The sequence below is a fragment of the Monodon monoceros genome, unplaced genomic scaffold (assembly GCF_005190385.1).
Source record: "Monodon monoceros isolate NGI ecotype Baffin Bay Population unplaced genomic scaffold, NGI_Narwhal_1 Super_Scaffold_21, whole genome shotgun sequence".
Lineage (NCBI taxonomy): Eukaryota > Metazoa > Chordata > Mammalia > Artiodactyla > Monodontidae > Monodon > Monodon monoceros.
In genome coordinates this window covers 152480943-152506499 of record NW_021703778.1, presented here as the reverse complement: position 1 = coordinate 152506499, position 25557 = coordinate 152480943, and the positions used below count along the sequence as shown (strand labels likewise).

The 25557-nt window shown below is 39.8% G+C and overlaps 1 protein-coding gene across 4 annotated transcripts in view; it reads right to left on the bottom strand.

Annotated features, from left to right (window-relative positions):
* Positions 1-25557, bottom strand: part of TSHR (thyroid stimulating hormone receptor) — a 165424-nt gene that overhangs the window by 33505 nt on the left and 106362 nt on the right. For 3 of the 4 annotated variants that reach the window (XM_029238027.1, XM_029238029.1, XM_029238030.1), the window contains exons 4-7: positions 18136-18210; positions 15587-15661; positions 13782-13859; positions 10514-10582 (exon numbers count right to left, since the gene is read on the bottom strand). In XM_029238027.1, coding sequence (XP_029093860.1) covers positions 10514-10582; positions 13782-13859; positions 15587-15661; positions 18136-18210 — 297 coding nt within the window. The remainder of the gene's footprint in view (positions 1-10513; positions 10583-13781; positions 13860-15586; positions 15662-18135; positions 18211-25557) is intronic. The other variant, XM_029238028.1, reaches the window with a different exon arrangement.

The window sequence follows — 25557 nt, the reverse complement described above, 5'->3', positions numbered from 1 at the left end:
TCTTGAATAAACCTTGTTAAATTTACCTGCCTCCGAACAAGGCAGTATATCAAAAGATTCTTCTTAAGTAGCTTTCCCCAAAAAGTGTTCTGTGGAACACCAGTCCAGAGAGGTGCTCCTGGAACCAAGAAATCCCTGAGAAGCTCTGCATACTGTATCCCCCTGCTGGATATTAGTAATTCAGATTATTCTATCAAAAGATGCAAGAAGTCCACCTGTATACTTTGTTTAACTTTACAAGGTCATGAATAGCTTTTTAAAAAGTAACACCGGTTAATTGACCATGGCAAGAGAGCTTAAGGAACATAGCTTAGGAAATGCCCTCCCCTCCCCTCCCCCAAATTATTCTCTTACCACAAAAGCTAGGGAGAAGTCGGGATAGAAATTCTTGTTCCATTGTTATTTTTTTCATTTTTTCAATAAAAATGTCTCTAACTCCTTTGATATCCTGCAGCTGACTTTATGACCAAAACTGTAACATAACAGGCTACTAGATTTACACTGCGATCCACTTAGCAGAACAGACTGCTGATTACAGAAGATTCGCTTTAGGGAAATCTCTTGAAGTGTCTGTGGAGTTCCCTAAACACGACCAAATGGCCCATTATGAGCAGGCATGAGAAGTTTTGAAGCAAAATGATGAACACACATAAGCTGACTTTAACCCCAAATCTTTGAATTTAATAACATTTGATCATGCCAGCCTTTTCATCAAGGTGTCCCTCACTCAGACCTCATTTGGAAGCTGGTTGATTTGTTGACCTTGCTGCATTGGTTAAAGTCAGGTTCTCCCTGACAAATGACACCGTTGCTTGGTGTGACTGTTCTCTGAAACTTCTGGTCGTGCCTTGAGTCTTGAGTGACCTCCTTTCTCTCACATGAGTCCACTCTTCCCAGATACAAGATCTTTTAGCTTCTGTATTTCATGACTTTAAAAGACTAAGAAGTGTAAATATTCTCCTGGGCTAAGAAAACAAGTAGCAGTGGCGAGAGGAGTTGGGTTTCCAAGCCTTAGTGGTGGCTGGTAAGTCAGCGGTTATGAATCCCAGCAGGGCACAGGGAAGTCTTGAGTCAGGAGATCCAGTTTCTGGCTTTGGCTTGGCCATGTGATAGCTCTATCAAATGTAAAAAGCCATACTTAAAAAAAAGCCATATGTTCACTTTGGGCTTCATTCCTTTTATGTGTAAATTGTGACTATTGGACAAGAAGAGTGATAACATACACCATAGCTGTGGTTCTTGACCTTTGCTTTACATTGGACTCACTGGGGAGATTTTAAAATTCCCATGCCTTGGCTACCCTCAGACCAATTAATCCAGAATTTCTGGTGGTAAAGCCTAGGCATCAGGGCTTCCAAATCTCTTCAGGTGATTCAAATTTGCAGCCAATACCAAGAACCACGCTCTGCAGACCTTAAAGTCTGAATTTTATACTCAAATCTCTGTCAGATAACTGAGAGGGATTGAGGGTGATATCATCCAATGACTAAATATGGCAGGACAAAGAAGCAAATGATTGAAAGCACAGATCCTCATATTGAGCATTAAAATCATTTGCTTGTGGAAAAAGAAAAGTTTTAGAAATGAATTACTCTATATTTGAGGTTGGTTTGGGGTCCTTCTCATCCAGAATTCTGCAAAAGTAATTTGAGTTCAGGCGAATTTGGGTTCAGGTGGACACATTGAATTCAGAAGTCATATTATCAGCTCTGGTCTCCCTGGTTGAAAGTTTCTTCACTGTTCCTACCCCAGCCCTTGCTAATGTGGTTCTCTGTTGCCTTAATGCTAACATCTTGATGACACTGATGTCTAGAACAGAGTGACAATCTTCTGACATCTTTATACCTTAAGTATTTACAAACTGTCTAACTTATTGTGAAAAGTCCCAATTCCACACTTCATTCATAGAAAATTTGAATTGAGAAGATCATTTCCCTAAGGGTCATAGCTTTCTAGGAATAAAGAGGAAAACATTTTGTTAAACTCATGTAATATTAAAATTGAATGCTAATAGTTTTTTAATGTGATAAATCTAGGGAAAATCATGCTTATGTCACCAAGCAAGGATACTTAGCGTTCAGTTATTTTCAATCTGAAATGCATATTTTGATTTGGGTGCATTTCTTCCTAATGTACTTTGACCCTTGATATTGCTGCCTGCAAGTTGACCCCACTAGAATGTGTGTTAAGTGTGAGCAGGGAGCACATTGGTCTTGTGCATCTTTGTATTGCCAGTGAAAAGCACAGTAACCAGGATCATTGAAGGTGTTCAATAAATATGTTGAAAAGTAGAGGACATGCATGGAAGGGGAAAGGTAGCACGTCCAAAGGAGGGCCTCTGGAGTGTGGAGTTCTGGAGTTTGGAGAAAGAGATGGCCACCAGAATCCTGGAAGAATGCCAAAAGAACTCTCTACAAATATATATAAAAAAGTTGAAGAGACCTCCCAGCTCCACGTAATATCAAACGGCGAAAATCTCCCAGAGATCTCTATCTCAACACCAAGACCCAGCTCCAATCAACAACCAGCAAGCTACAGTGCTAGACACCCTATGCTAAACAACTAGCAAGACAGGAACACAATCCCACCCATTAGCAGAGAGGCTGCCTAAAATCATAATAAGGTCACAGACACCTCAAAACACACCACCAGATGTGGAACTGCCCACCAGAAAGACAAGATCCAGCCTCATCCACCAGAACACAGGCACTAGTCCCCTATACCAGGAAGCCTACACAACCCACTGAACCAACCTTAGCCACTGGGGGCAGACACCAAAAACAATGGGAACTACGAACCTGCAGCCTGCGAAAAGGAGACCCCCAACACAGTAAGTTAAGCAAAATGAGCAAAGAAAAACACAGCAGATGAAGGAGCAAGATAAAAACCCACCAGACCTAACAAATGAAGAGGAAATAGGCAGTCTACCTAAAAAAGAATTCAGAATAATGATAATAAAGATGATCCAAAATCTTGGAAATAGAATGGAGAAAATATAAGAACCGTTTAACAAGGGCATAGACGAACTAAAGAGCAAACAAACAATCATGAACAACACAATAAATGAAAGTAAAAATTCTCTAAAAAGGATCAATAGCAGAATAACCGAGGCACAAGAATGGATAAGTGACCTGGAAGATAAAATAGTGGAAATAGCTACTGCAGAGCAGAATAAAGAAAAAAGAATGAAAAGAATTGAGGACAGTCTCAGAGACTTCTGGGAAAACATTAAACACACCAACGTTCGAATTATAGGGGTCCCAGAAGAAGAAGAGTAAAAGAAAGGGACTGAGAAAATATTTGAAGAGATTATAGTTGAAAACTTCCCTAATATGGGTAAGGAAATAGTTAATCAAGTCCAGGAAGCACAGAGAGTCCCATACAGGATAAATCCAAGGAGAAACATGCCAAGAAACATATTAATCAAACTATCAAAAATTAAATACAGGGCTTCCCTGCTGGCGCAGTGGTTGAGAGTCCGCCTGCTGATGCAGGGGACACGGGTTTGTGCCCTGGTCCAGGAAGATCCCACATGCCGCGGAGTGACTGGGCCCGTGAACCATGGCTGCTGAGCCTACGCGTCCGGAGCCTGTGCTCTGCAACGGGAGAGGCCACAACAGTGAGAGGCCCATGTACCACAAAAAAAAAAAAAATTAAATACAAAGAAGAAATATTAAAAGCAGCAAGGGAAAAACAACAAATAACACACAAGGGAATCCCCATAAGGTTAACAGCTGATCTTTCAGCATAAACTCTGCAAGCCAGAGGGAGTGGCAGGACATGTTTAAAGTGATGAAAAGGAAAAAAGTACAACCAAGATTACTGTACCCAGCAAGGATCTCATTCAGATTTGATGGAGAAATTAAAACCTTTACAGACAAGTAAAAGCTAAGAGAATTCAGCACCACAAAACCAGCTTTACAACAAATGTTAATGGAAATTTTCTAGGCAGGAAACACTAGAGAAGGAAAAGACCTACAATAACAAACCAGAAACAATTAAGAAAATGGGAATAGGAACATACATATCAATAATTACCTTAAATGTAAATGGATTAAATGCTCCAACCAAAAGACATAGACTGGCTGAATGGATATAAAAACAGGACCCATATATATGCTGTCTACAAGATACCCACTTCAGACCTAGGGACACAGACAAACTGAAAGTGAGGGGATGGAAAAAGATATTCCATGCAAATGGAAATCAAAAGAAAGCTGGAGTAGCAAATCTCATATCAGACAAAATAGACTTTAAAACAAAGACTATTACAAGAGACGGAGAAGGACACTACATAATGATCGAGGGATCAATCCAAGAAGAAGATATAACAATTGTAAATATTTATGCACCCACATAAGAGCACCTCAATACATAAGGCAAATACTAACAGAGATAAAAGGGGATATCGACAGTAACACAATCATAGTAGGGGACTTTAACACCCCACTTTCACCAATGGACAGATCATCCAAAAGGAAAATAAATAAGGAAACACAAGATATAAATGATACATTAAACAAGATGGACTTAATGGATATTTACAGGACATTCCATCCAAAAACAACGGAATACACTTTCTTCTCAAGTGCTCATGGAATATTCTCCAGGACAGATCATATCTTGGGTCAGAAGTCAAGCCTTGGTAAATTTAAGAAAACTGAAATCGTATCAAGTATCTTTTCTGACACAATGCTATGAATAGATATCAATTACAGGAAAAAATCTGTAAAAAATACAATCACATGGAGGCTAAACAATACACTACTTAATAACCAAAGGATCACTGAAGAAATCAAAGAGGAAATCAAAAAATACCTAGAATCTGATGAAAATGAAAACACAATGACTCAAAACCTATGGGATACAGCAAAATCAGTTCTAAGAGGGAAGTTTATAGCAATGCAATCCTACCTTAAGAAACAAGAAACATCTAAAATAAACAACCTAACCTTACACCTAAAGCAATTAGAGAAAGAAGAACAAAAAACCCTCAAAGTTAGCAGAAGGAAAGAAATCATAATGATCAGATCAGAAATAAATGAAAAAGAAATGAAGGAAACAATAGCAAAGATCAATAAAACTAAAAGCTGGTTCTTTGAGAAGATAAACAAAATTGACAAACCATTAGCCAGACTCATCAAGAGAAAGAGGGAGAAGAGTCAAATCAATAGAATTATAAATGAAAAAGGGGAAGTAACAACTGACACTGCAGAAATACAAAGGATCATGAGAGATTACTAAAAGAAACAATATGCCAATAATATGGACAACCTGGAAGAAATGGACAAATTCTTACAAATTCACAACCTTCCAAGACTGACCCAGGAAGAAATAGAAAATATGAACAGACCAATCACAAGCACTGAAATTGAAACTCTGATTAAAAATCTTCCAACAAACAAAAGCCCAGGACCAGATGGCTTCACAGGTGAATTCTATCAAACATTTAAAGAAGAGCTAACACCTATCCTTCTCAAACTCTTCGAAAATATTGCAGAGGGAGGAACACTTCCAAACTCATTCTATGAGGCCAGCATCACCCTGATACCAAAACCAGACAAAGATGTCACAAGGAAAGAAAACTATAGGCCAATATCACTGATGAACATAGATGCAAAAATCCTCAATAAAATACTAGCAAACAGAATCCAACAGCACATTAAAAGGATCATACACCATGATCAAGTGGGGTTTATTCCAGGAATGCAAGGATTCTTCAATATACGCAAATCAATCAATGTGAAACACCATATTAACAAATTGAAGGAGAAAAACCATATGATCATCTCAACAGATGCAGAGAAAGCTTTTGACAAAATTCAACACTCATTTATGTTAAAACCCTCCAGAAAGTAGGCATAGAGGGAACTTTCCTCAACATAATAAAGGCCATATATGACAAACCCATAGCCAACATCGTCCTCAATGGTGAAAAACTGAAAGCATTTCCACTAAGATCAGGAACAAGACAAGGTTGCCCACTCTCACCATTATTATTCAACATAGTTTTGGAAGTTGTAGCCAAGCAATCAGAGAAGAAAAGGAAATAAAAGGAATCCAAATCAGAAAAGAAGAAGTAAAGCTGTCACTGTTTGCGGATGACATGATACTCTCCACAGAGAATCCTAAAGATGCTACCAGAAAACTACTAGAGCTAATCAATGAATTTGGAAAAGTAGCAGGATACAAAATTAATGCACAGAAATCTCTTGCATTCCTATACACTAATCATGAAAAATCTGAAAGTGAAATTAAGAAAACACTCCTATTAATCACTGCAACAAAAAGAATAAAATACCTAGGAATAAACCTACCTAAGGGGACCAAAGACCTATATGCAGAAAATTATAAGACACTGATGAAAGAAATTAAAGATGATACAAACAGATGGAGAGATATACCATGTTCTTGGATTGGAAGAATCAACATTGTGAAAATGACTCTACTACCCAAAACAATCTACAGATTCAATGCAATCCTTATCAAACTACCAATGGCATTCTTTACAGAACTAGAACAAAAAATTTCACAATTTGTATGGAAACACAAAAGACCCCGAATACCCAAAGCAATCTTTAGAAAGAAAAACGGAGTTGGAGGAATCAGGCTCCCTGGCTTCAGACTATATTACAAAGCTATAGTAATCAAGACAGTATGGTACTGGCACAAAAACAGAAATATAGATCAATGGAACAGGATAGAAAGCCCAAAGATAAACTCACGCACATATGGTCACCTTATCTTTGATAAAGGAGGCAAGAATATAAGTGGAGAAAAGACAGCCTCTTCTATAAGTGGTGCTGGAAAAACTAGATAGCTACATGTAAAAGTATGAAATTAGAACACTCCCTAACACCATACACAAAAATAAACTCAAATGGCTTAAAGACCTAAATGTAAGACCAGACACCATCAAACTCTTAGAGGAAAACATAGGCAGAACACTCTGTGACATAAATCACAGCAAGATCCTTTTTGACCCACCTCCTAAAGAAATGGAAATAAAAACAAAAATAAACAAATGGGACCTAATGAAACTTTAAAGCTTTTGCACAGCAAAAGAAACCATAAACAAGACCAAAAGACAACCCTCAGAATGGGAGAAAGTATTTGCAAATGAAGCAACTGACAAAGGAGTAATCTCCAAAATTTACAAACAGCTCATGCAGCTCAATATCCAAAAAACAAACAACCCAATCCAAAAATGGGCAGAAGACCTAAATAGACATTTTTCCAAAGAAGATATACAGATTGCCCACAGACACATGTAAGAATGCTCAACATCATTAATCATTAGAGAAATACAAATCAAAACTACAATGCGATATCATCTCACACCAGTCAGAATGGCCATCATCAAAAAATCTACAAACAATAAATGCTGGAGAGGGTGTGGAGAAAAGGGAACCCTCATACACTGCTGGTGGGAATGTAAATTGATACAGCCACTATGAAGAACAGTATGGAGGTTCCTTAAAAAACTACAAATAGAATTACCATATGACCCAGCAATCCCACTACTGTGCGTATACCCTGAGAAAACCATAATTCAAAAAGAGTCATGTACCACAATGTTCACTGCAGCTCTATTTACAATAACCAGGAGATGGAAGCAACCTAAGTGTTCATTGACAGATGAATGGATAAAGAAGATGTGGCACATATATACAATGGAATATTACTCAGCCATAAAAAGAAATGAAATTGAGTTATTTCTAGTGAGGTGGATGGACTTAGAGCCTGTCATACAGAGTGAAGTAAGTCAGAAAGAGAAAAACAAATACCGTATGCTAACACATATATATGCAATCTAAAAAAAAAAAATGGTCATGAAGAACCTAGGGGTAAGACAGGAATAAAGACACAGACCTACTAGAGAATGGACTTGAGGACACGGGGAGGGGGAAGGGTAAGCTGGGACAAAGTGAAAGTGGTAGTGTATATATGGACATATGTACACTACCAGGTGTGACGTGGGTGGCTGGTGGGAAGCAGCCGCATAGCACAGGGAGATCAGCTCGGTGCTTTGTGACCAGCTGGAGGGGTGGGATAGGGAGTGTGGGAGGGAGGGAGACGCAAGAGGGAGGAGATATGGGGTTATATGTGTATGTATGACTGATTCCCTTTGTTATAAGGCAGAAGCTAACACACCATTTAAAGCAATTATACTCCAATGAAAAGGTTAATAAATACATAAATAAGTTGAATCCAAGAGGTTCAAGTTATGACAGTGATGGGCATGGAGCTCATACACCTGGGTCCTCCATCTAGGAAGGAATTGTCTATCCAGCTGCTGGGCCTACTGTCAGGAGAAAAGCTTTAGCTATCAGTCCCTGGGATTGCCTCAGCTGCAGAAAATGGTCTCACCTAAGGACACCTATGTTAGGGTAGCTTAAATCTAACGACCAAAGAAGATGGGAGTATAGCTGTCTGGCCATTTTAGCGAAACAGGAAAACTCTAGGCCATATTTAGCTCCAGAGTTCTCTGTCAGGTCAGCCAACTTTTCCTGCTACCCCATCTTGCTTTGCTTTCATACCCTCCCTTCCATATCGGTAGATTCCAGGAGCTCTCCTCAATAAACATCCTGCACACTAAAAAAAGCAAAGAAAATTAAATGTAGGATTGTGTGAGATTTGAACAATAAAGTTAAGATGGAAGTAGGGGTCTCTCCAATACTGTAAATAAATTTGATGTATAAGTATTCATGTTACTCTCTTGAGTCTTTTCAGACTTCCCCTATAATTATGTATTTAAACAAATGACTAATATCAACCCAGATGAGCCTACACCTAGGCAATCTAGATATAGGTACTCTGATCTTCACTTAACAAAGACTACTAAGAAACCCAAAAGCCTGGTAAAGAGTGAGACCCCACCTCAAACAGAACTTAGGAAGCCACGTCAAGGTATAATGACTTTGAACTTATTAACCTGTGTTGTGCAGGTAATTTAACTCACCCTGCTCAAGTTGCTCAATGGACCAGCAGCCTCAGTATCACCTGGGAGCTTGTTAGAAATGCAGAATCCTGGGGCTCACCCCAGATCTACTTAATCAGATTCTGCATTTTAACAAGACCCCCCAGATCGTTTATATGCTCAATAAAGTTTGAGAAGCACCGTAGAGCACAACAGATTTAGAACCACAGGCCTTAAGATTGTGCAATGATCGTTTCCAGAATATAAAACAACTATGTATGAAATGTCTAAAGGGAAAAAAAAAGATGGAATTACAAAAATGAGCAGGCAGACTTTTAAAGAAGCAAATAGAACTTCTGGAATGGAAAAAATACAATTGTTTATAAATAATAAACTGTCATAAAACAAATTAAACACAAGAATCTATCATTTGTTGCTTCAGCTGACTCTTACACATGGTAGTTTTTTCGTTTCCTATGTGTGATTTTTGACTGTAAGCACCTATTTGATTGATTTTAAAAATCTGGGCCTGCACTGGGGTTCTTTCCTCTGCAGAGGTTTGCATTTATTTCTGCCAGGAGTCCAGAGGTTCTACTAGTGTGGTCCCACTCCAGCTCTCATCCAGGTTCCCAGGCTTAATCCAGCAGTCTCAGGTTTACATCACTTCTCCACCTTCTCACTGACTTCTCACTGAGTCTAGTCTCCTGGCACCACTGATGTTGGCAGCTGCCCCCAAGGGAACTGCACCCTCTGTAAGCACCCACCATTTTGGTTTCAGCTACTGGTTTGTTAGTTGTTTCATTTTCCTCTCTTGGGGATATGACATAAAATATGTTTTTTCAAAATATATCATTTAGTTCTTTCATAGTAGAAACAAATTATCTAGTTCACCATACTGTGGAAAGCAGACTCTACTAAAGCTCTTTGTCATTTATTAGCTATTAGGTTAAATCACACACCAGTATGGCTGAACCAGTCTAGCAGCTCTTAGACACAAAGTATGCTCTGGCATGGACACTGGGGACCACAGAGATCTGATAGAAAAGTACTACAAAGACAGAGACCCATGTTAATCACTATCTTTTTGCCAATATCCTGTTCTAGGTATTATTTATTTGCAGAGAAGGCAAAATCTGGATATGGCTTTTCAGCTATTTCTAACTGAATCAAATATAAACTGACACCTTTCCTGAAAATATGTCAGATAAAATGAAAAGAAAAGGCTTACCTTCTGAATAGCTTTGGACTTAATTAAAGACACCCCTTTACTTCATGTACATGGTAGATGAACATTCATACACACACACACACACACACACACTCCTACAAGATAATAGAAGGTGACACCATCGTTCTCCATTTTATTAAAGATAAAAGATTTGGGATTTAGAATTGGAGTTAATATAAGTCCACTAAAGCTGGCTCTTGTCAAGTTCCTTAACATTATCCCCAAGTCTTGGTCATGCTAACTCTGGGGTTGAGGAATGCTCTGGTGGAACCTATCTCTAGCAGAATTCTGACCCACTGAATGGTCCTTCTTGGGGGAGGGAGTGTAGGGCAGGATAGTGGTTTCCATGGCAACCCTTGACTTACACAGCATCCAGCTTTGTCCCATTGAAAGCATGTCCTTGGACTGAAGTAAAGCCATTGTTGTATAGTTTCCTATAATCAACAGAGAGAGGAGAAATCAGTGACCTATAAGAGGTAGTGCTGGCCCTTCTCTGAGGGTTGCACTTCATTTCTTCAGTGCCAGAGATGTGCATGAAGGTTCTTAGGCCCTACAAGAAAACTTTACAATACGTCTTATTTGGGACATGGAATAGTGTTTTCCAGTTTGAATACGCATTCTCCAGACTTAGCTCCTAGAGCTTTAAGCTGTTTTCCAGAAGCATATTCACTTTAATGAACAAAGATTTGCAATCATTAAGGATTTTTAAAAAAATGTTTTACATATACTCAAAAAACTGGGGTTTCAGGAAATAGTTAACCCAATGTCAATAATAGAGGAATAAGTGCAGTTTCTCAAGATGAGCACTTTAAAAGACATCATTCATCTGAATGCATAGGTTTTATATTTTTCTCTTTAAAGTGTTGTTTCACATTTATAGTCATATTTTTAATCCTCAGGGTGTATCATACATTAAATGCTTAATTAAATGGTTGAGGACTGAATCAAATTGAACTTCAAAAACAAATCTAAGAAAATAGATAGACCATGGCCTTTTGGGGGGCCTTTTAATGTTTTAACTTGTTGCTATGTTTCTGCAACTAATTAATTCATACAGTGATTCCAAGGGCTGGACTGAAGCATTATCTCCTCTATTTCCTAGTCAGGTTATTGAGATATGGAGGCGACTTGCCAAAGCCGCACTGATGCACAGCTGTCGGGAATCAGGATTTCCGAACTCAAAAGCAATTCTTCCCACCCACCAAAAGGACACATCCTTTCTGCTGGAAAAGGAGCTCCAGCCATGGGAACTCTGGTCTACACAGGGGTGCATGGGGGTTCCTGGGGGCTACTGGCATAGGATAAGAGAAGGCTTCCATGTCCACAATCAGGCACAGTGAGTGGCGATTGTAGGGGAACTCCGAAAACTACTGCAGTGCCTCCTGTGAACTCTGGTAACACAGTAAGAAGCACACAGGAGACTCCAAACTTGGAATTAGACCTGGCTCTGTCACTTCATAGTAGGTGACCCTGAGAACTTCTCAACCTCAATTATCCACAGTTTTCCTTGTCTGTAAAAATATGATAAAATAATACCTAATCAAAAGGTTACTGGGAGGATAAAACAGCTATACATTTAACAAGTAAGGTGTGGACACTTATGAGACGACCATGTTAAAATGAATACCTTGCAAACTTGGATTTATCTTATGTAGTTGTGAAGAACAAAGAGGCAATCCTTGTTTGTGTTTTGTTTTGTTTAAAATAATTACACAATGAGTTTATTTCCTGCTACTAAGGTGTCCTGGGGGAGGACTGCAATGCACCGGGACACTAAACACAGAGGCTGAGAAAGCTCTACAGGTAAGTTAATTTTTTCTGAACTAGAGTTCATTAATGAAGATGTGAGAATTGTACATTTGTCATTTCTATTTTCCCAAACTTTGCTGAGAGGCCTGGACAATAAAAATGTTCTTTGTTGGAATTACATTTCAAAGATTAAATAAAACTCTTATTGGACAAGTAGGTCTCAAAAAGGGAAAATAGTGAAGAAAGAAAAACATAGTAAGGAAAGAAAGAACAAAGGGTTGCAAACTTTGATTGAAACTCTATCCTACCAGGAATATAGGAACAAAGATTGCTGTTGGACACATACCCTTTCACGTTTATAGTTTTTTGAGCATGAGCTTTAAAGAAGCCAGGACTTTTGCAGGTATGTAGAAATAATCATCTGAAAAGATAATGGACAAGCTATGCCATCCCCACCTCTAGATTTCAGGAAAGTTAAGGTTCCCTCATTCAGAGGTTTATCAAATGCCTACTGGGCCCCATGCTGGGTGTGAAACAGCAGCTTTCACTTGAGAGGGCTGCTTGGGATATGGGTCCTTAGAAAAAGATGTCAAAATGTGGAGGTAACATTCTGCAAAGAAATTGAGACTGGTGTTTATATACAATGAGTGGGCACAATGGAAGGCTTTACAGAAGAGGTAAATGGCCTTGAGGTTTGGGGACTGAGCAGGCTAAACCCCAGTCTTTGCTGTGCTGTCAAATGAAATGGTGGCTGAGGAGTCTCTTGTCTTATCAAGAGAGCTCTCCCCATTTTTCGAGAAGGATGAATTGAAATGCTCCACTGTGGATAGAGTCCCAGAGGTTGAGATACCTTCACAGGGTCAAGACTGCTTGACTTGGAATGCTTGGAAACTGCCTCTTCAAAGAGTCATGTGGAGGCCTGGATCAATTTTGCTGGGGCATAATTCATTCAGGTTTGCACACGATGAAGAACCCTTGGACTGTAGTGTGACTGGAGAAAGGGAGCTGGGTGACAATCTGGGCAAAACCCCCACCAGGCCTGAACCTGGGCAGTGGTACTGAAACTAGAGAGATGGGATCCTTTGGACGTAGTCCCAACTTTACTTTGTAGCTAATTTGATGAGAGAGGGGAATTTTTACCGGCTTGGAGAATTCACTTATCTTTTGTACCTCTATTAGATCTCCTTCATTAGAACAGTTTGTGAATTTCCCTGATCTAGCATTTCTTTTGAACAACTAAAGAGCAGAACGCATTCAAACTCTGGAAAAATGATGATGTAGAGCAGAACTATGTTTTCTATTCAATATCCCTTCATAGGAACTTAATAATAGTTTGTGACGACACAGTTGAAGTATGAGTGCAGAGTATGAAAAGCCCTTAGCATCACCATTTTCTAGCTCAGTGACCTTGGGAAAGTCACTTAAATTTGCTTTAACCCCAGGTTCTTCCTCTGTTCAATGGGGATACTAGAACCCAGACTATTGTAAGGCCTGCAGTCCAAATCTGGCCCACTGGCTGTTTTTGTAAATAAAATTTTGTTGGAACATAGCTATGCTCATTAGTTTATATATTGTGGATGGCTGCTTTTGCCCTGAAATAGCAGATCTGAACAGTTGCCACAAAGGCCATGTGGTCCGTAAAATCTGAATAAAGTGCGCTGACCACTTCTGTAAGGGAATACGCTCGTCTTGTTACCTAAACCACTTCGTCACCTGTAGAGCACCACACCATGAGTCACTACTCTTATTTAACTATGTGAAACCCTCGGTAGACCACAGAGCACATACTATATGGTAGTACGGTTCTTGGATGGCCTGTGGAAATAGTACAGCGGCCCAAATAAATATTTCATTGTTGGCAGGAGTGGAACTGGCAATACTCACAGTGTCAAGGTTTCATTGCACAGGCCCTGAAAAGCATTCGCAGGGATCGAAGTCATGTAGGGGTTGTCTGTAATTTCACTGCAGGAGAGGAACAAAAACACCTGGTGAAAAAAATGCTTTCTGGGCTTCCCTGGTGTCTCAGTGGTTAAGAATCCGCCTGCCGTTGCAGGGGACACGGGTTCAAGCCCTGGTCCGGGAAGATCCCATATGCCGCGGAGCAGCTAAGCTCGTGCACCACAACTGCTGAGCCTGCGCTCTAGAGCCCGCGAGCCACAACTGCTGAAGCCCACATGCCTAGAGCCCATGCTCCGCAACAAGAGAAGCCACCGCACTGAGAAGCCCGCGCACCGCAATGAAGAGTAGCCCCCGCTCGCCGCAACTAGAGAGCCTGTGTGCAGCAACAAAGACCCAATGCAGCCAAAAATAAATTTTTAAAAAAATGCTTTCCTTCTGGAACTGGGCTCTTGCTGCACGTATGCCCTTAAATAAATAACCTGACACAATTCAGTTTTATCTTATTTCTTTTTAGGTGTCATTGACACTTCTTAGCTGTTGGTGGCTCAGAGGTCCGGTGAGGTGGTGAGAGATGTCCTAGGTGGACGTATACTCAGAGCCCCACATATGCAGTGAGCAAGTGAGCTTTGGGTGTGGGCTGAGGTTCCTGACAATCCTCATGTGCAAGGGGAGCAGGTGGGTCTCAGAGATTTCTCATGAATCTCTGACTAATACTTTGTCCAGAGCAACTCGTTTTCTCAGCGTGTGGAACCCCTAAAAAGGGTTGCTAGAATGGGATCAATTGATTTCATTTCATGAGTATTACTGAAGTGCCCTCCACTTGCAAGACATATACTCCTAGAGAACATTTCTATGCCAGTCTAGTTGCTGGAAGACGGCCTGTATTTTGAGCTGAGCTCTTCTGCAGCAAAGAAGCATGGGCATTTTTTCTAACAAAATCCCGAGTTTGGATCCTATCATTCTACATTTTGCTGATTCTGTAGTTCAAACTCAGTCTGTAATTCTCTCTGCATATGTCCTTTCACTTCTAAACAACTAGTAAGATACTTAACTGTGTCATAGGTTTTGGAAAAGAGCACTATGGCCCCAATCAGAAGTCACAGGAAATAGTTTGAGCACCACTCACAACTGCTCCTTGGGACTCTCCTCAGACAAAATCCCTTAGGTTTTCTATTCCTCCATTTCCTCATTTGTTTAGTGGAAAAATTGTAACTTCCTCTTATGTCTCATAAGGTGGTTGAGAGGAGCAAATATGATAACACATGGAAGAGTGAAAAGCTATGAAAAACTATGTGAAAAATAAAGTATCATCATTATCATCAAATTCCTTCTATTCAAACAATCCCAGCAGCAAAAATATGCCATAGTGTCTCCCACTAAAAACAAAAAAAACCAGAAAACCCTTTTCTCCGTATTCAATATGCTCCAACTACTGAGGCATTTTCTGCTTCTTTTTTGAAGTAAAACTTCCCTAAAGAGTTTGTTATGGTCACTCTCTCTAATTCCCCCTTCTGGTTCTTTCTTGAGCCCACTCCAACCAGACTTCTCCACCCCCATAACCCCACTGGAAGCATTCTCTTCAGAATCACCGATGCCCCGTGTTACTAAACCCAATGGCCATTTCTCAGTCCTTGCCTTACTTCATCCATCAGTGCATTTGTCACAGCTGATCACTGCTTCCCCCTTGAAACAACTGCTTCACTTGGTTTCAACCAACCCCTCTGGCTGCAGCCCAGTTCTTGTCAGTGGCAAGTAAAATATTGCCAAATATTGCATATGTGCACACTTACAGTATGAAGAATACATCAGTGGAATAAACTTTGGTCAGGTCTGGGAATACTCTAAGTCCAGTGTTGAAAATGCCACTAAAGTACATGAAAAAGAAGAACAAAAGAACAGAAATAAGGTAAGAAAATCAACACATAAGAAGTAGAATAATGTAATAGCTAAAAGTATGTGCTCTGAAGTCAGACTAGGATCAAATCCTAAGTCCTTCATTAATTATCTGAGAGACCATGGCAAGTTCTAATCCTTGGATGAAATGGTGCTCCCTGAAGGTACAAGAATCTAACCCAGTCCCCCAGTGTCAATACATCTTTTCTGTTTAGAAGAATCTGGGGATTGTTTGAACCAAGTGGGATTCCTAGAAATAGGAATTCAGGTTTCTTTTCTCGTGTGTGTGTGTGTGTGTGTGTGTGTGTGTGTGTGTGTGATTTCCTTGTTTTAACTGGAGGACATTAAGCGTGTGTTGGGGGGAAGAGAGGGTAGAATAAGGAGAGGATGGGACAGGAAGACAATATAATCACCCAACTCCAAGCCAGGCGTCTTCTTTCAAACTCTACGTTATATTGTGTTCATTATTTTACCAAGAATGGTATTCCCATGGTAGTCACTTGAGAATACCATGGCAGCAGTACCATAAAACTATGTCCAGATAAGGGAGGAAATCAGTCAAAGACAATATCTTCACTCTCCAAAGCTGTGTCATCAGGGCAAAATGCCAAGATTAAAACGTGCATTGACAGCATGAATACAAAAACTCTCAAACTCTGGATGCCTCTCAGACTTAGTTGGTTTAACATTTCTTGCAGCTACTAGAACATAGGTAGTGGATTTAGTGATTTTTTTTGAGAGCTTCGGTATGACGTGGTGAGAACTTGTAACTACCAGTAAATCTTTAAAGAAAGTCTTCCAGTAGAGAAAATTCTAGTCCCATTGCTCTACCATCTAAGGCAAATTCTGACCTGACTCCTTCTAGAGAGGAAGACATATGATTTGAAGAGGAAGCAGAGCCTGAGGTCTCAAGAAAGCAAATGGGACATTCTAAATAACAAAGGAGAGATGTAAGATTCCATGAGGTATATTTGAAGAACAGTAAAAAAACTAGTTCAATTGCAACAGCTGTTCATGTGGAAGAGTGGGGTGGGGAGACCCAGAGTTAAGTGGGGACCATATCAAAAAGGGCTGGAAATGCCATATTAGGGACTTGGACCAAGACCTGTCTATTTTTCAAAACCCCGAACAAGTCCATCTCCTTCTGGATGTCTCCTCTAATTACCTGCACCCCCAGATAATGTATGTACCTCTTATTTGTCACTTACCATTGTTCTCCTAGGGGAGGAACTTTTCAATCCCATATATAATATCTTCTTTAACTAGATTGTAAGTTTCTTGAAGGCAAGGACAATGTTTTTTTATCCTACATGTTCCCCACTGAGCCCTGCACATAGCAGGGGACCATCATATCACAGAGTTACTGATGGATTGGAACTCAAAGTCCACACAGGAGCAATTGCCTTGTGCTATAAGTTTTATTACTCCCCAGATACCCTTTCAGCCACATTTCTCATCCATATCCTCTTCTGTTCTCCTGGCATCTCCCACCCCTACCTCTTCAATACTGAACTATTTTTCATTCCCCAAACAAGGCATGTGGTTCCACACCTTTTTATCTTTATCATGCTATCCCATCCACTTGTATTTCTCTTCTACCCCTCCCCCTCCTTTTCCTGGATAAACTCTATTCATCCTTAAAGACTAATTTCATACAATACATTTGGATATATACTTTTATTTAAAATCCCTAGATAGAAATGAACTAATATGTTAATAGTGATTATTTCTGAGTATTGGGATTAAGGTTGGCTTTTTTTTCTTCATAAAGTTTTTGTGTTCTAATTTTTTACAACGCATGTGAGCAAGAAAGAAGGGAAGAAAGGAAGGTACCCAGAAGACCTGAGGCCATACACACACATCCACTGAACACACTTCCTTGAGTACCTAGGCAGTAGGCGCTAAGCAGTAAAGATACAACAAAGAACAAAAATGTTGCGGTCCCTGCTCTCATTGAGGTTACAGTTAGCTCACAAGGTGTCACCAAAGCAAAGCAGTAAGTGCTGTCCCTTCCATTTTTGTCCCCCTAGCTCTAAGAGATTAGGTTTTACCCTTTTTTGTTTTCTGTTTGTTTTTGTGTAACAGTCACTCTAATATTGTGGTACCCATTTCCTAACAAAATTGACCAGTGGGCTTTCAGAGGTTTTTGTTTTGTTTTGTTATATTCATTTAAAGACCATATATACATGATGGCATTTTCTCCCTCATGTCTCTTGGGGCAGGTCTCTCGTCCCAGCATTATGTGTTGACTTTTGAATAGGTTTTTAAAATGTGGATCATTTCACCTGTTACCTTGCCTCATGGGAAAAGGTGGGGAGTAAGTCACAGGATGTGATTTGCTCCAGGCCACACACCACTAAAATGGCTCACATCATCCTAGGGATATTCCTACATTATAATTCTCTTAAAAAAAAAACGGTAGGAAGGGACAGGAGTTAATACTTACAGGAACTTTAGAAGGGGGAGCTCTTGCAGGGCGCCGCGGTCTATGTAAGTTAAGCTTCTGGTATTCCGAATCTCTCTGTAAAAGTACAGGAAACATATTCACTGTAATATATCCCTTTCTGTTCTTATGAAAGATAAAACAACATAAATCAGGTTTAACAAATGTTCCTGAGATGAATACACATTTACATGGTGCCCCAGGGACTTCTCCCAGGAGCCAGTCCCATCCACAACAAGCTACTTTTTGGCTCCTTTCAGGGACACGATGGCTGTTCAGCTCTCATCACTGGCTTAGTTTCAATCCATTTAAATTTTGGGGTGACCTTTCTCTTACCTACAGTCTCAGAGTCTTTTTACCTTTTAGATTTGAATAGAAAAGAAAAATCTCTCCAATGGTTTGTTGAGGGAAGACAACTTTATTAACAACAGCAAGTAACCTGGCCCTGGAGTGGGAGTCTGAGTGGATTATATAATGGATTACAGCAAGAAAATAAGGTCAGTGAGGCTCCTCTGTCAATTGCTATTTCAGAGGCAGTAGAGGTAGTGAGTATTAAGAGTTCACTTGGGTTTATTTTTCTATATCAGTAATTGAAAACTCTTGAGCACATGTGACATCATATATGTCTATAACTTATCTACTTAGGTTTATATACATGCTAATCAAAATGCACAGTTAGCATTAATGAAATTAGTGCCTGTTTAGAAATAGGCTCTCATTGGTAGAATTAAATGTATTCAACATGTGTAGATTGGTTAAAAGAGTTTAAAGGCCCTCCCTAGGCTTATGTGAAGAGGGTAGGAAAACTTAGTAAGACTTACAGTCTATCCCCTTCTGAATGGCACGTAAGGCTTGATTCCTAAAGGAACCTGCACCTAGTGTTGCTGGTAACAACTAGAAGGCTTAGAATCTGGCCTCTGGGATTTTTTGAACAGTTTTACTGAATGAGAATTTCCATTAACTTCATGCGTTGTGATTAGATACAATTAGATGATGTTTAGTAAACTTACAGAATTGTAAAATCAATTATCATCACAATCCAGTTTTAGAATATTTCTATCAATGACAAAAAATAATCATATGCACATTTGCAATTAATTCCCACGCCCTGCCTGTTGCCTAGGAACCACTGATCTCCTTTCTACCTCTAAATTTGCCTTATGTGGACAGTTCATATAAATGGAATCATAAATATGTAGTCTTGTGCGTCTTTCACTTAACAGAGTGTTTGTGAGGTTCATCCACGTGTAGCATATATCAGTAATTTGCTCCCTTTTATTACTGAAGAGTTGGATGGACCTGAGATCAAATCTTGGCTCTGCCACTTCTGGCTACATGACCTTGGACAAGTTACCTGACCTCTTTGAGCCATAGTTTCCTCATCTGTAAAATAGGGACAATAATAGTGCCTCTTTCATAAGACTCTCATGAGGGTCAAATAATGTCTATAAGGGGTTTGACATGTGTCTTAGCTTATGGTGAAGGCTCTATAGGTGATAGTTTTATTATTGTTATTCTCCTGAGTGGAATGAAAGCTGGAGCAGACATTGGAGACTTGGGGTTGGAGGTAATGCAATGTTTGCAAAAATTTAAAAACATAAACCAAACGAACAAAAAACCCCCACTAGGTTTTGCATTTGACAAGGACAGTGGATATGAAACAGACCTTGGAAAAGAGAGAGTGGCATTAACTCTGAGAACAGAAACCATCTCCCACTTCCCCCACCTCAGCTTACTGTCTATTATTAGCATAACCTTCCTGGGCCCTTGTCTTCATTAGCATAACTTTTGCCCAGGAAAATAACTTTATTATTAATTTTGGGAACTTCTTGAAAGACCCATCAATGCTTCAACAGTTTATATCCCCAAACTCTTAGAAACCCTCACTTCAAAATCTTTGCCTTGTTGTGTCCACTAATCCTAAACTATCATATCACGATCTTTATCCAACCAAGACCCTGCATAGAAAGACCCACTTTAAACTAGATGGTTTAAATTTTGCTCTGGCTTGAAACTAAAAGCCCTGCATCCCTGAAACTCCCTCTATCCTGGGTAAACTAGGACCATTGGCTACCCCACTGCACACTCTCATAGCAATCCCACCTTGCCCCTCTAAGACTATCAGAGTCTGTTGAGATGCTCTGTGTGGTGAGCAGTAAACTCCTTGCCAGAGCTTTCCATTTGGAGAGGACGGTTCAAACGTCTGTCAATCAAACGTAAACTAGTTAGAAGAGTTTGACAACTGAGTGTGGTTTGCAGTCTGGAAAATTGCTCCATGAGTGACTATTGTTGAACAAGTGAACTTGAGCGAGCAGCCCAAGACAATGTCACAATAAAAGAGTGTAGCCTGGCTGAATCAACTTTAGGGATAGAGAATGAAAGGGAAATGAACCACAGCTGTTGGTTACAGCTGATGAAATGAGGCTGGCAACCAACATGGTGGCTGTAAGAGAAGAAAGAGGTGAGAGAGGCTACAGGCAGAGAGAGGGAGACACAAAAGAGGAGATGGATTTTTCAGGGAAAATGTATGAGTGAAAGAAAGGGGAAAGATGGACAAGAGATACCACAAGAAAACACCAGGCAAAAGAAGCCACCTTCTGAGGTAAGTGGTTAACACTTGTTTGCAAATGACTTTTAAACTATCTCTGCTGAGAGAAAGATAAATACTGTATGAAATCATTTATACGTGGAATCTAAAAGTGCCAAACTCAGAGAAACAGAGAGTAGAGTGGTGGTTACGAGGGACTGGGGTGGGAGTGTGGACAGGGGACTGGGGAGATATTGGTTAAAGTGTACAAGCTTCCAGTTATAAGATTAGCAAATTCTGAGAATCTAATGTACAGCATGGTGATTATAGCTAATAATACTGTATTATATCACTGAAAGTTGCTACAAGAGATCTTATATGTTCTCACCACAAAAAAGAAATGGTAATTATGTAACAGGACAGAGGTGTTAGCTCATGCAATGGTGGGAATCATCTTGCAGTATATGAGTATACTAAATCAACACATTGTATACCTTAAACTTACACAATGTTGTATGTCAATTACATCTCAATAAATCTAGAAAAGTAAAATCTCTGCTGAAACAAAGAAGGGGAGTGGGGCATGGACTGCCAGTAGTTTAGCTGAATGGAGACCGATGTCAGAAGTGAATGCAGCTGGTATAGCTGTTGCAAAAAAAGCAATGGAGGTGTAGAGGTAAGTACCAGAAACCTCTGATAAGAAGGAGGAAATAGGAGTCCAAACTGGAATGAGTTCCAAGAATGCCTGGGAGGGTGAATTTGAATCACACAATTCTGAGTAAAGCAATTATGGCTCAAGTGTGCAGGAGGCCAGATACGCTGCCGGGAAGCTGGGGACACCGAGAGAAAGAAAACCTATATGCAACTGCAGCACAGTGGGTTGGAATAGGGATGTCCCGCAGGGTGAGTTTGAACAAGAGCTGAATATTCCAGTGCCTCTGGATCAGGAGCCTGGGTCCCCGAGTGACTGCATGGAGGAAGGCTACCCTGCCCACCTGCTCATCTAGCCAGTACTGTCTCATAAAGAAGAAATAAACTTGTTACCTTAGGGTTTACACATTTTTATTTTTGTCTATTTCTTACAGTAATTAGCCTACCCAAACTCATACAATAAGCATCAATAAATTCTTAAAATACAGAGCACACTGTTAATAGTGGTCATCTCTGGGAGAAAGGTTTGGAGGCTAGGAATGTGTGAATTTCACTTTTTATTTTATCTTGTTCAAATGAGGAAAAAAATAAAAGCCATGCGAAAGAAAACCCCAAATTAAAAAAAATAGCGATACATATCCTATATAAAAAATTTTAATATGCAGTGCCAAAGGGTCTGCTTAAATCTTCAAGTATGCTCTTCCACGGAGTGGGGCGATTTAGCTGTGTCAGGGAAATACTTGAGGGTCTTGAAGCTTACTGAATAGAAAAAAGCCCAGCCTTGGAAAATTATAAGGTGAAAAGGGATTGGGTATATTTATTACTCAGAACAGTTCTACCAGTGAGGGAATAGAACTGATTTTAGAGAAACAGGTAACATCATCCTTATTTTAGAGACAAAACAATGCAGACGCTTAGAAAGGTTAAGTGACTGATCTGTTACACAGTTAGAGGCAACTCTGGGCCTTAAATTAGGAATTCTAACTCCAAATACAGTTTTTTTTTTAATGATGTTTAAAGGAGATCATCGACCAGAGCTTAAATATAAATACTCATTATTGCTTAATTTCCCTTCATTGGATTTCAAATAAAATGGACATTTAGATGAAAAGTCTAACGATGCCCAGTGTGCAGTGTTTTCACAAGACAGCAGATTAATAATTTAGCATACATTAGGTTCATTTAATCATACATCTAGATTCTGGATTTTTTTCTTCTGAGAAATATTTGTTAATAAGAGCCAAAAATAGAGAAATTGGTTTATTTAAAACAACTGGCATTGTGGCAGGTAGTTAGTACCCAGTCTAAACCGAAAGAACAGGGAAATCAGCAAGGTGAGAGAAGGGAGTTCTCAGGTTGGGGAGGGAGCAGACAAAAAAAGGGGGAAATGAAGGCTTAAACCCTCCTATGAAGGAACTTTCCAACTACTGATTTTCTTCCATTGTCCTGTCCCCCCTCCCACCTCAATTATTCAATAGGCATTAGTCCTGGCATTTGACTGTGATCCTCAGCCTTAGAGATATTTGCCTATATACCCTAAACATCTCCAGTCCATGAATGAAAAGCACGCCAAACTGGGAAAGAATTGAGGGCGGTAATAAAGTCGAGTTGGCATTTCACCTGCAAAGTTAGATGGGGCCAAGGGCGATGGGAAAGCTTCAGATTCCCACCGGGCTCGGAGACTGAATTAAAATAACTGAAGAGAAGAGAAGCTGCCCCAGTCAGCATAGCTGGACTCTTAAGAAATACAAATGCAATAATGCGTAAGACTGTGTTGTTTAAAACAAGAAACTGAGCAAGACTATTAACCAAAAACCTAGCTCTCAGCCAGTCCCAGATCCTTCGCAACTCTTATTTCAATTTGATTTTCAGGGTTTTGTTCTAGTCTGCTTTTAAGTGGCAATGGTTCAAAAAAATGGGAGGCAGGCCACTTTGACTTTGACTAGATCTGCTTACTCTAGTGAGTGGTGTGTGGAGAGATTCGTTAAACACATAATTAGTGGACATCTATCATGTGCAACTTTACTGCATGCTCCAGGAGGTGTAGGGAAGTAGCAACTAATTATTTAGCTACTTTAAAAACAAGATGTGGGGCTTCCCTGGTGGCGCAGTGGTTGAGAGTCCGCCTGCTGATGCAGGGGACATGGGTTCGTGCCCCGCTCCGGGAAGATCTCACATGCCGCGGAGCGGCTGGGCCCGTGATCCATGGCCGCTCGGCCTGCGCGTCCGGAGCCTGTGCTCCGCAACGGGAGAGGCCACAACAGTGAGAGGCCCGCGTACCGCAAAAAAACCCCAAAAAACAAAAAAAACAAGATGTGACTATGTTGGCAAAGCCAGAATTTTCTTACTTTAAATACTTTAAATGCTGTACTATACCGATGTGAAAACTGGGACTAAGAATTAAGTAAATTAATGTTGAAGTAACATTTTGTGATAGGCTTTTATCACATAATAAATCACCCACGTATTTTTTTTTTTTAGTTCACCCATGCTGAAAAATGTTTTTCACCTTATAAAATCCGTCTGATTTGAAGTAAATGGATAGTTTTCTGCACTAATAGCATGAAACGTTATGAGAGTCAGTTTATGGCAGTCACAAGTTTAGTAATTACTGAAGTAAAAGGGCTAGAAGAGGAATTAATATGAGATTAATTGAGCTTTATGGGGAACAGAGAAAATTGTGCAATACAGGCTTGAGATTCCCTTTTCCAAATGTGAAACCATAAAATGTTGATCTCATGCAACCATCACGTTAGTAACATAAGGCAAGTGGAGACGGTGGGAAGAAGAGACTGACATTTAAAGAATGCCTAGGGACAAAAACTGGACTGAGGAGCTTCAAGATGGCGGAAGAGTAAGACGCCGAGATCACCTTCCTCTCCACAAATACATCAGAAATACATCCACATGTGGAACAGCTCCTACAGAACACCTACTGAACGCTGGCAGAAGACCTCAGACCTCCCAAAAGGCAAGAAACTCCCCACGTACCTGGGTAGGGGAAAAGAAAAAAGAAAAAACAGAGACAAAAGAATAGGGACGGGACCTGCACCAGTGGGAGTGAGCTGAATCACCCATGTATTTTAACATCAAGTATTAATTTCAAAATTAATGCATATTGAAGGACTCCTTAATTTTTAAAAAGTTTATTTCATCTGACTACAAAGATAATATATATATATATATATATATATATATATATATATATATATACATTGTAAAACTTGTAAACACTTTCACATCAAAAAGATGTGGAATCTCCCATCATTCCATGATGCAAAGAAAATCAGTTTTTTTCTCTCCGTAGATATATCTGGTTGTTGTTGTTGTTTTAACAGCATTGTGTCAAAAGCAGTTCCTCTGAGATTAGTCTATGACAAAAGATGTCTAATGGTTGCTCAATAGTTCATACTAAACCATTCTTCTACCTAATTAATCATTTGAGTAGTTTCCAAATTTTTGCTATTATAAGTTAATTCTGAGACAAATGGCTTATTTTTTTTTTTTGGCGGTACGCGGGCCTCTCACTGTTGTGGCCTCTCCCGTTGCGGAGCACAGGCTCCGGACGCACAGGCTCAGCGGCCATGGCTCACGGGCCCAGCTGCTCCACGGCATGTGGGACCTTCCCGGACCGGGGCACGAACCCTTGTCCCCTGCATCGGCAGGCGGACTCTCAACGACTGCACCACCAGGGAAGCCCCAAATGGCTTTTTATGTGAACTTTTTTCTCACTCCTATGTTTATTTTCTTAGGGAAAATGTACTGAAATGGAATTACTGGGTTAAAAAGTACAAGGCTGTCAAAGCTCTTGTATATATTTGATCCTGAGCTTCTAAAGTCCTGATTTTTGGACTAACACTCACTTTTCAGAAATAGTCTATAAGTTCACAGAATAAGTTATTTCCTACATTTTCTTTTTTTAAATTTAAGATAAGAGTAAGTTTAATGACTCAAAATTATTGAACAACTTTATCCTAAAATGCTTATTAATGGATCAATTTTAGTTTGGGGGGACTTCTTCAACACCAGATTACAGGATTAAAAAATACTTGTTGTAGTCACATTTTTCTAAAATGTAACCCAGATATGGACTGTCCCATCATTCTTCTGTTCCATCATACTTGCCTGTTGATAATAAGGAATCCACTCACAACAGAAAATGAGCAATGTAGATTTTACTGAAGATTCATAAGTCAGGGGAGAGGTTTTACACTGTATACTCCAAAGTTAACAGCTTACTCCTCCCA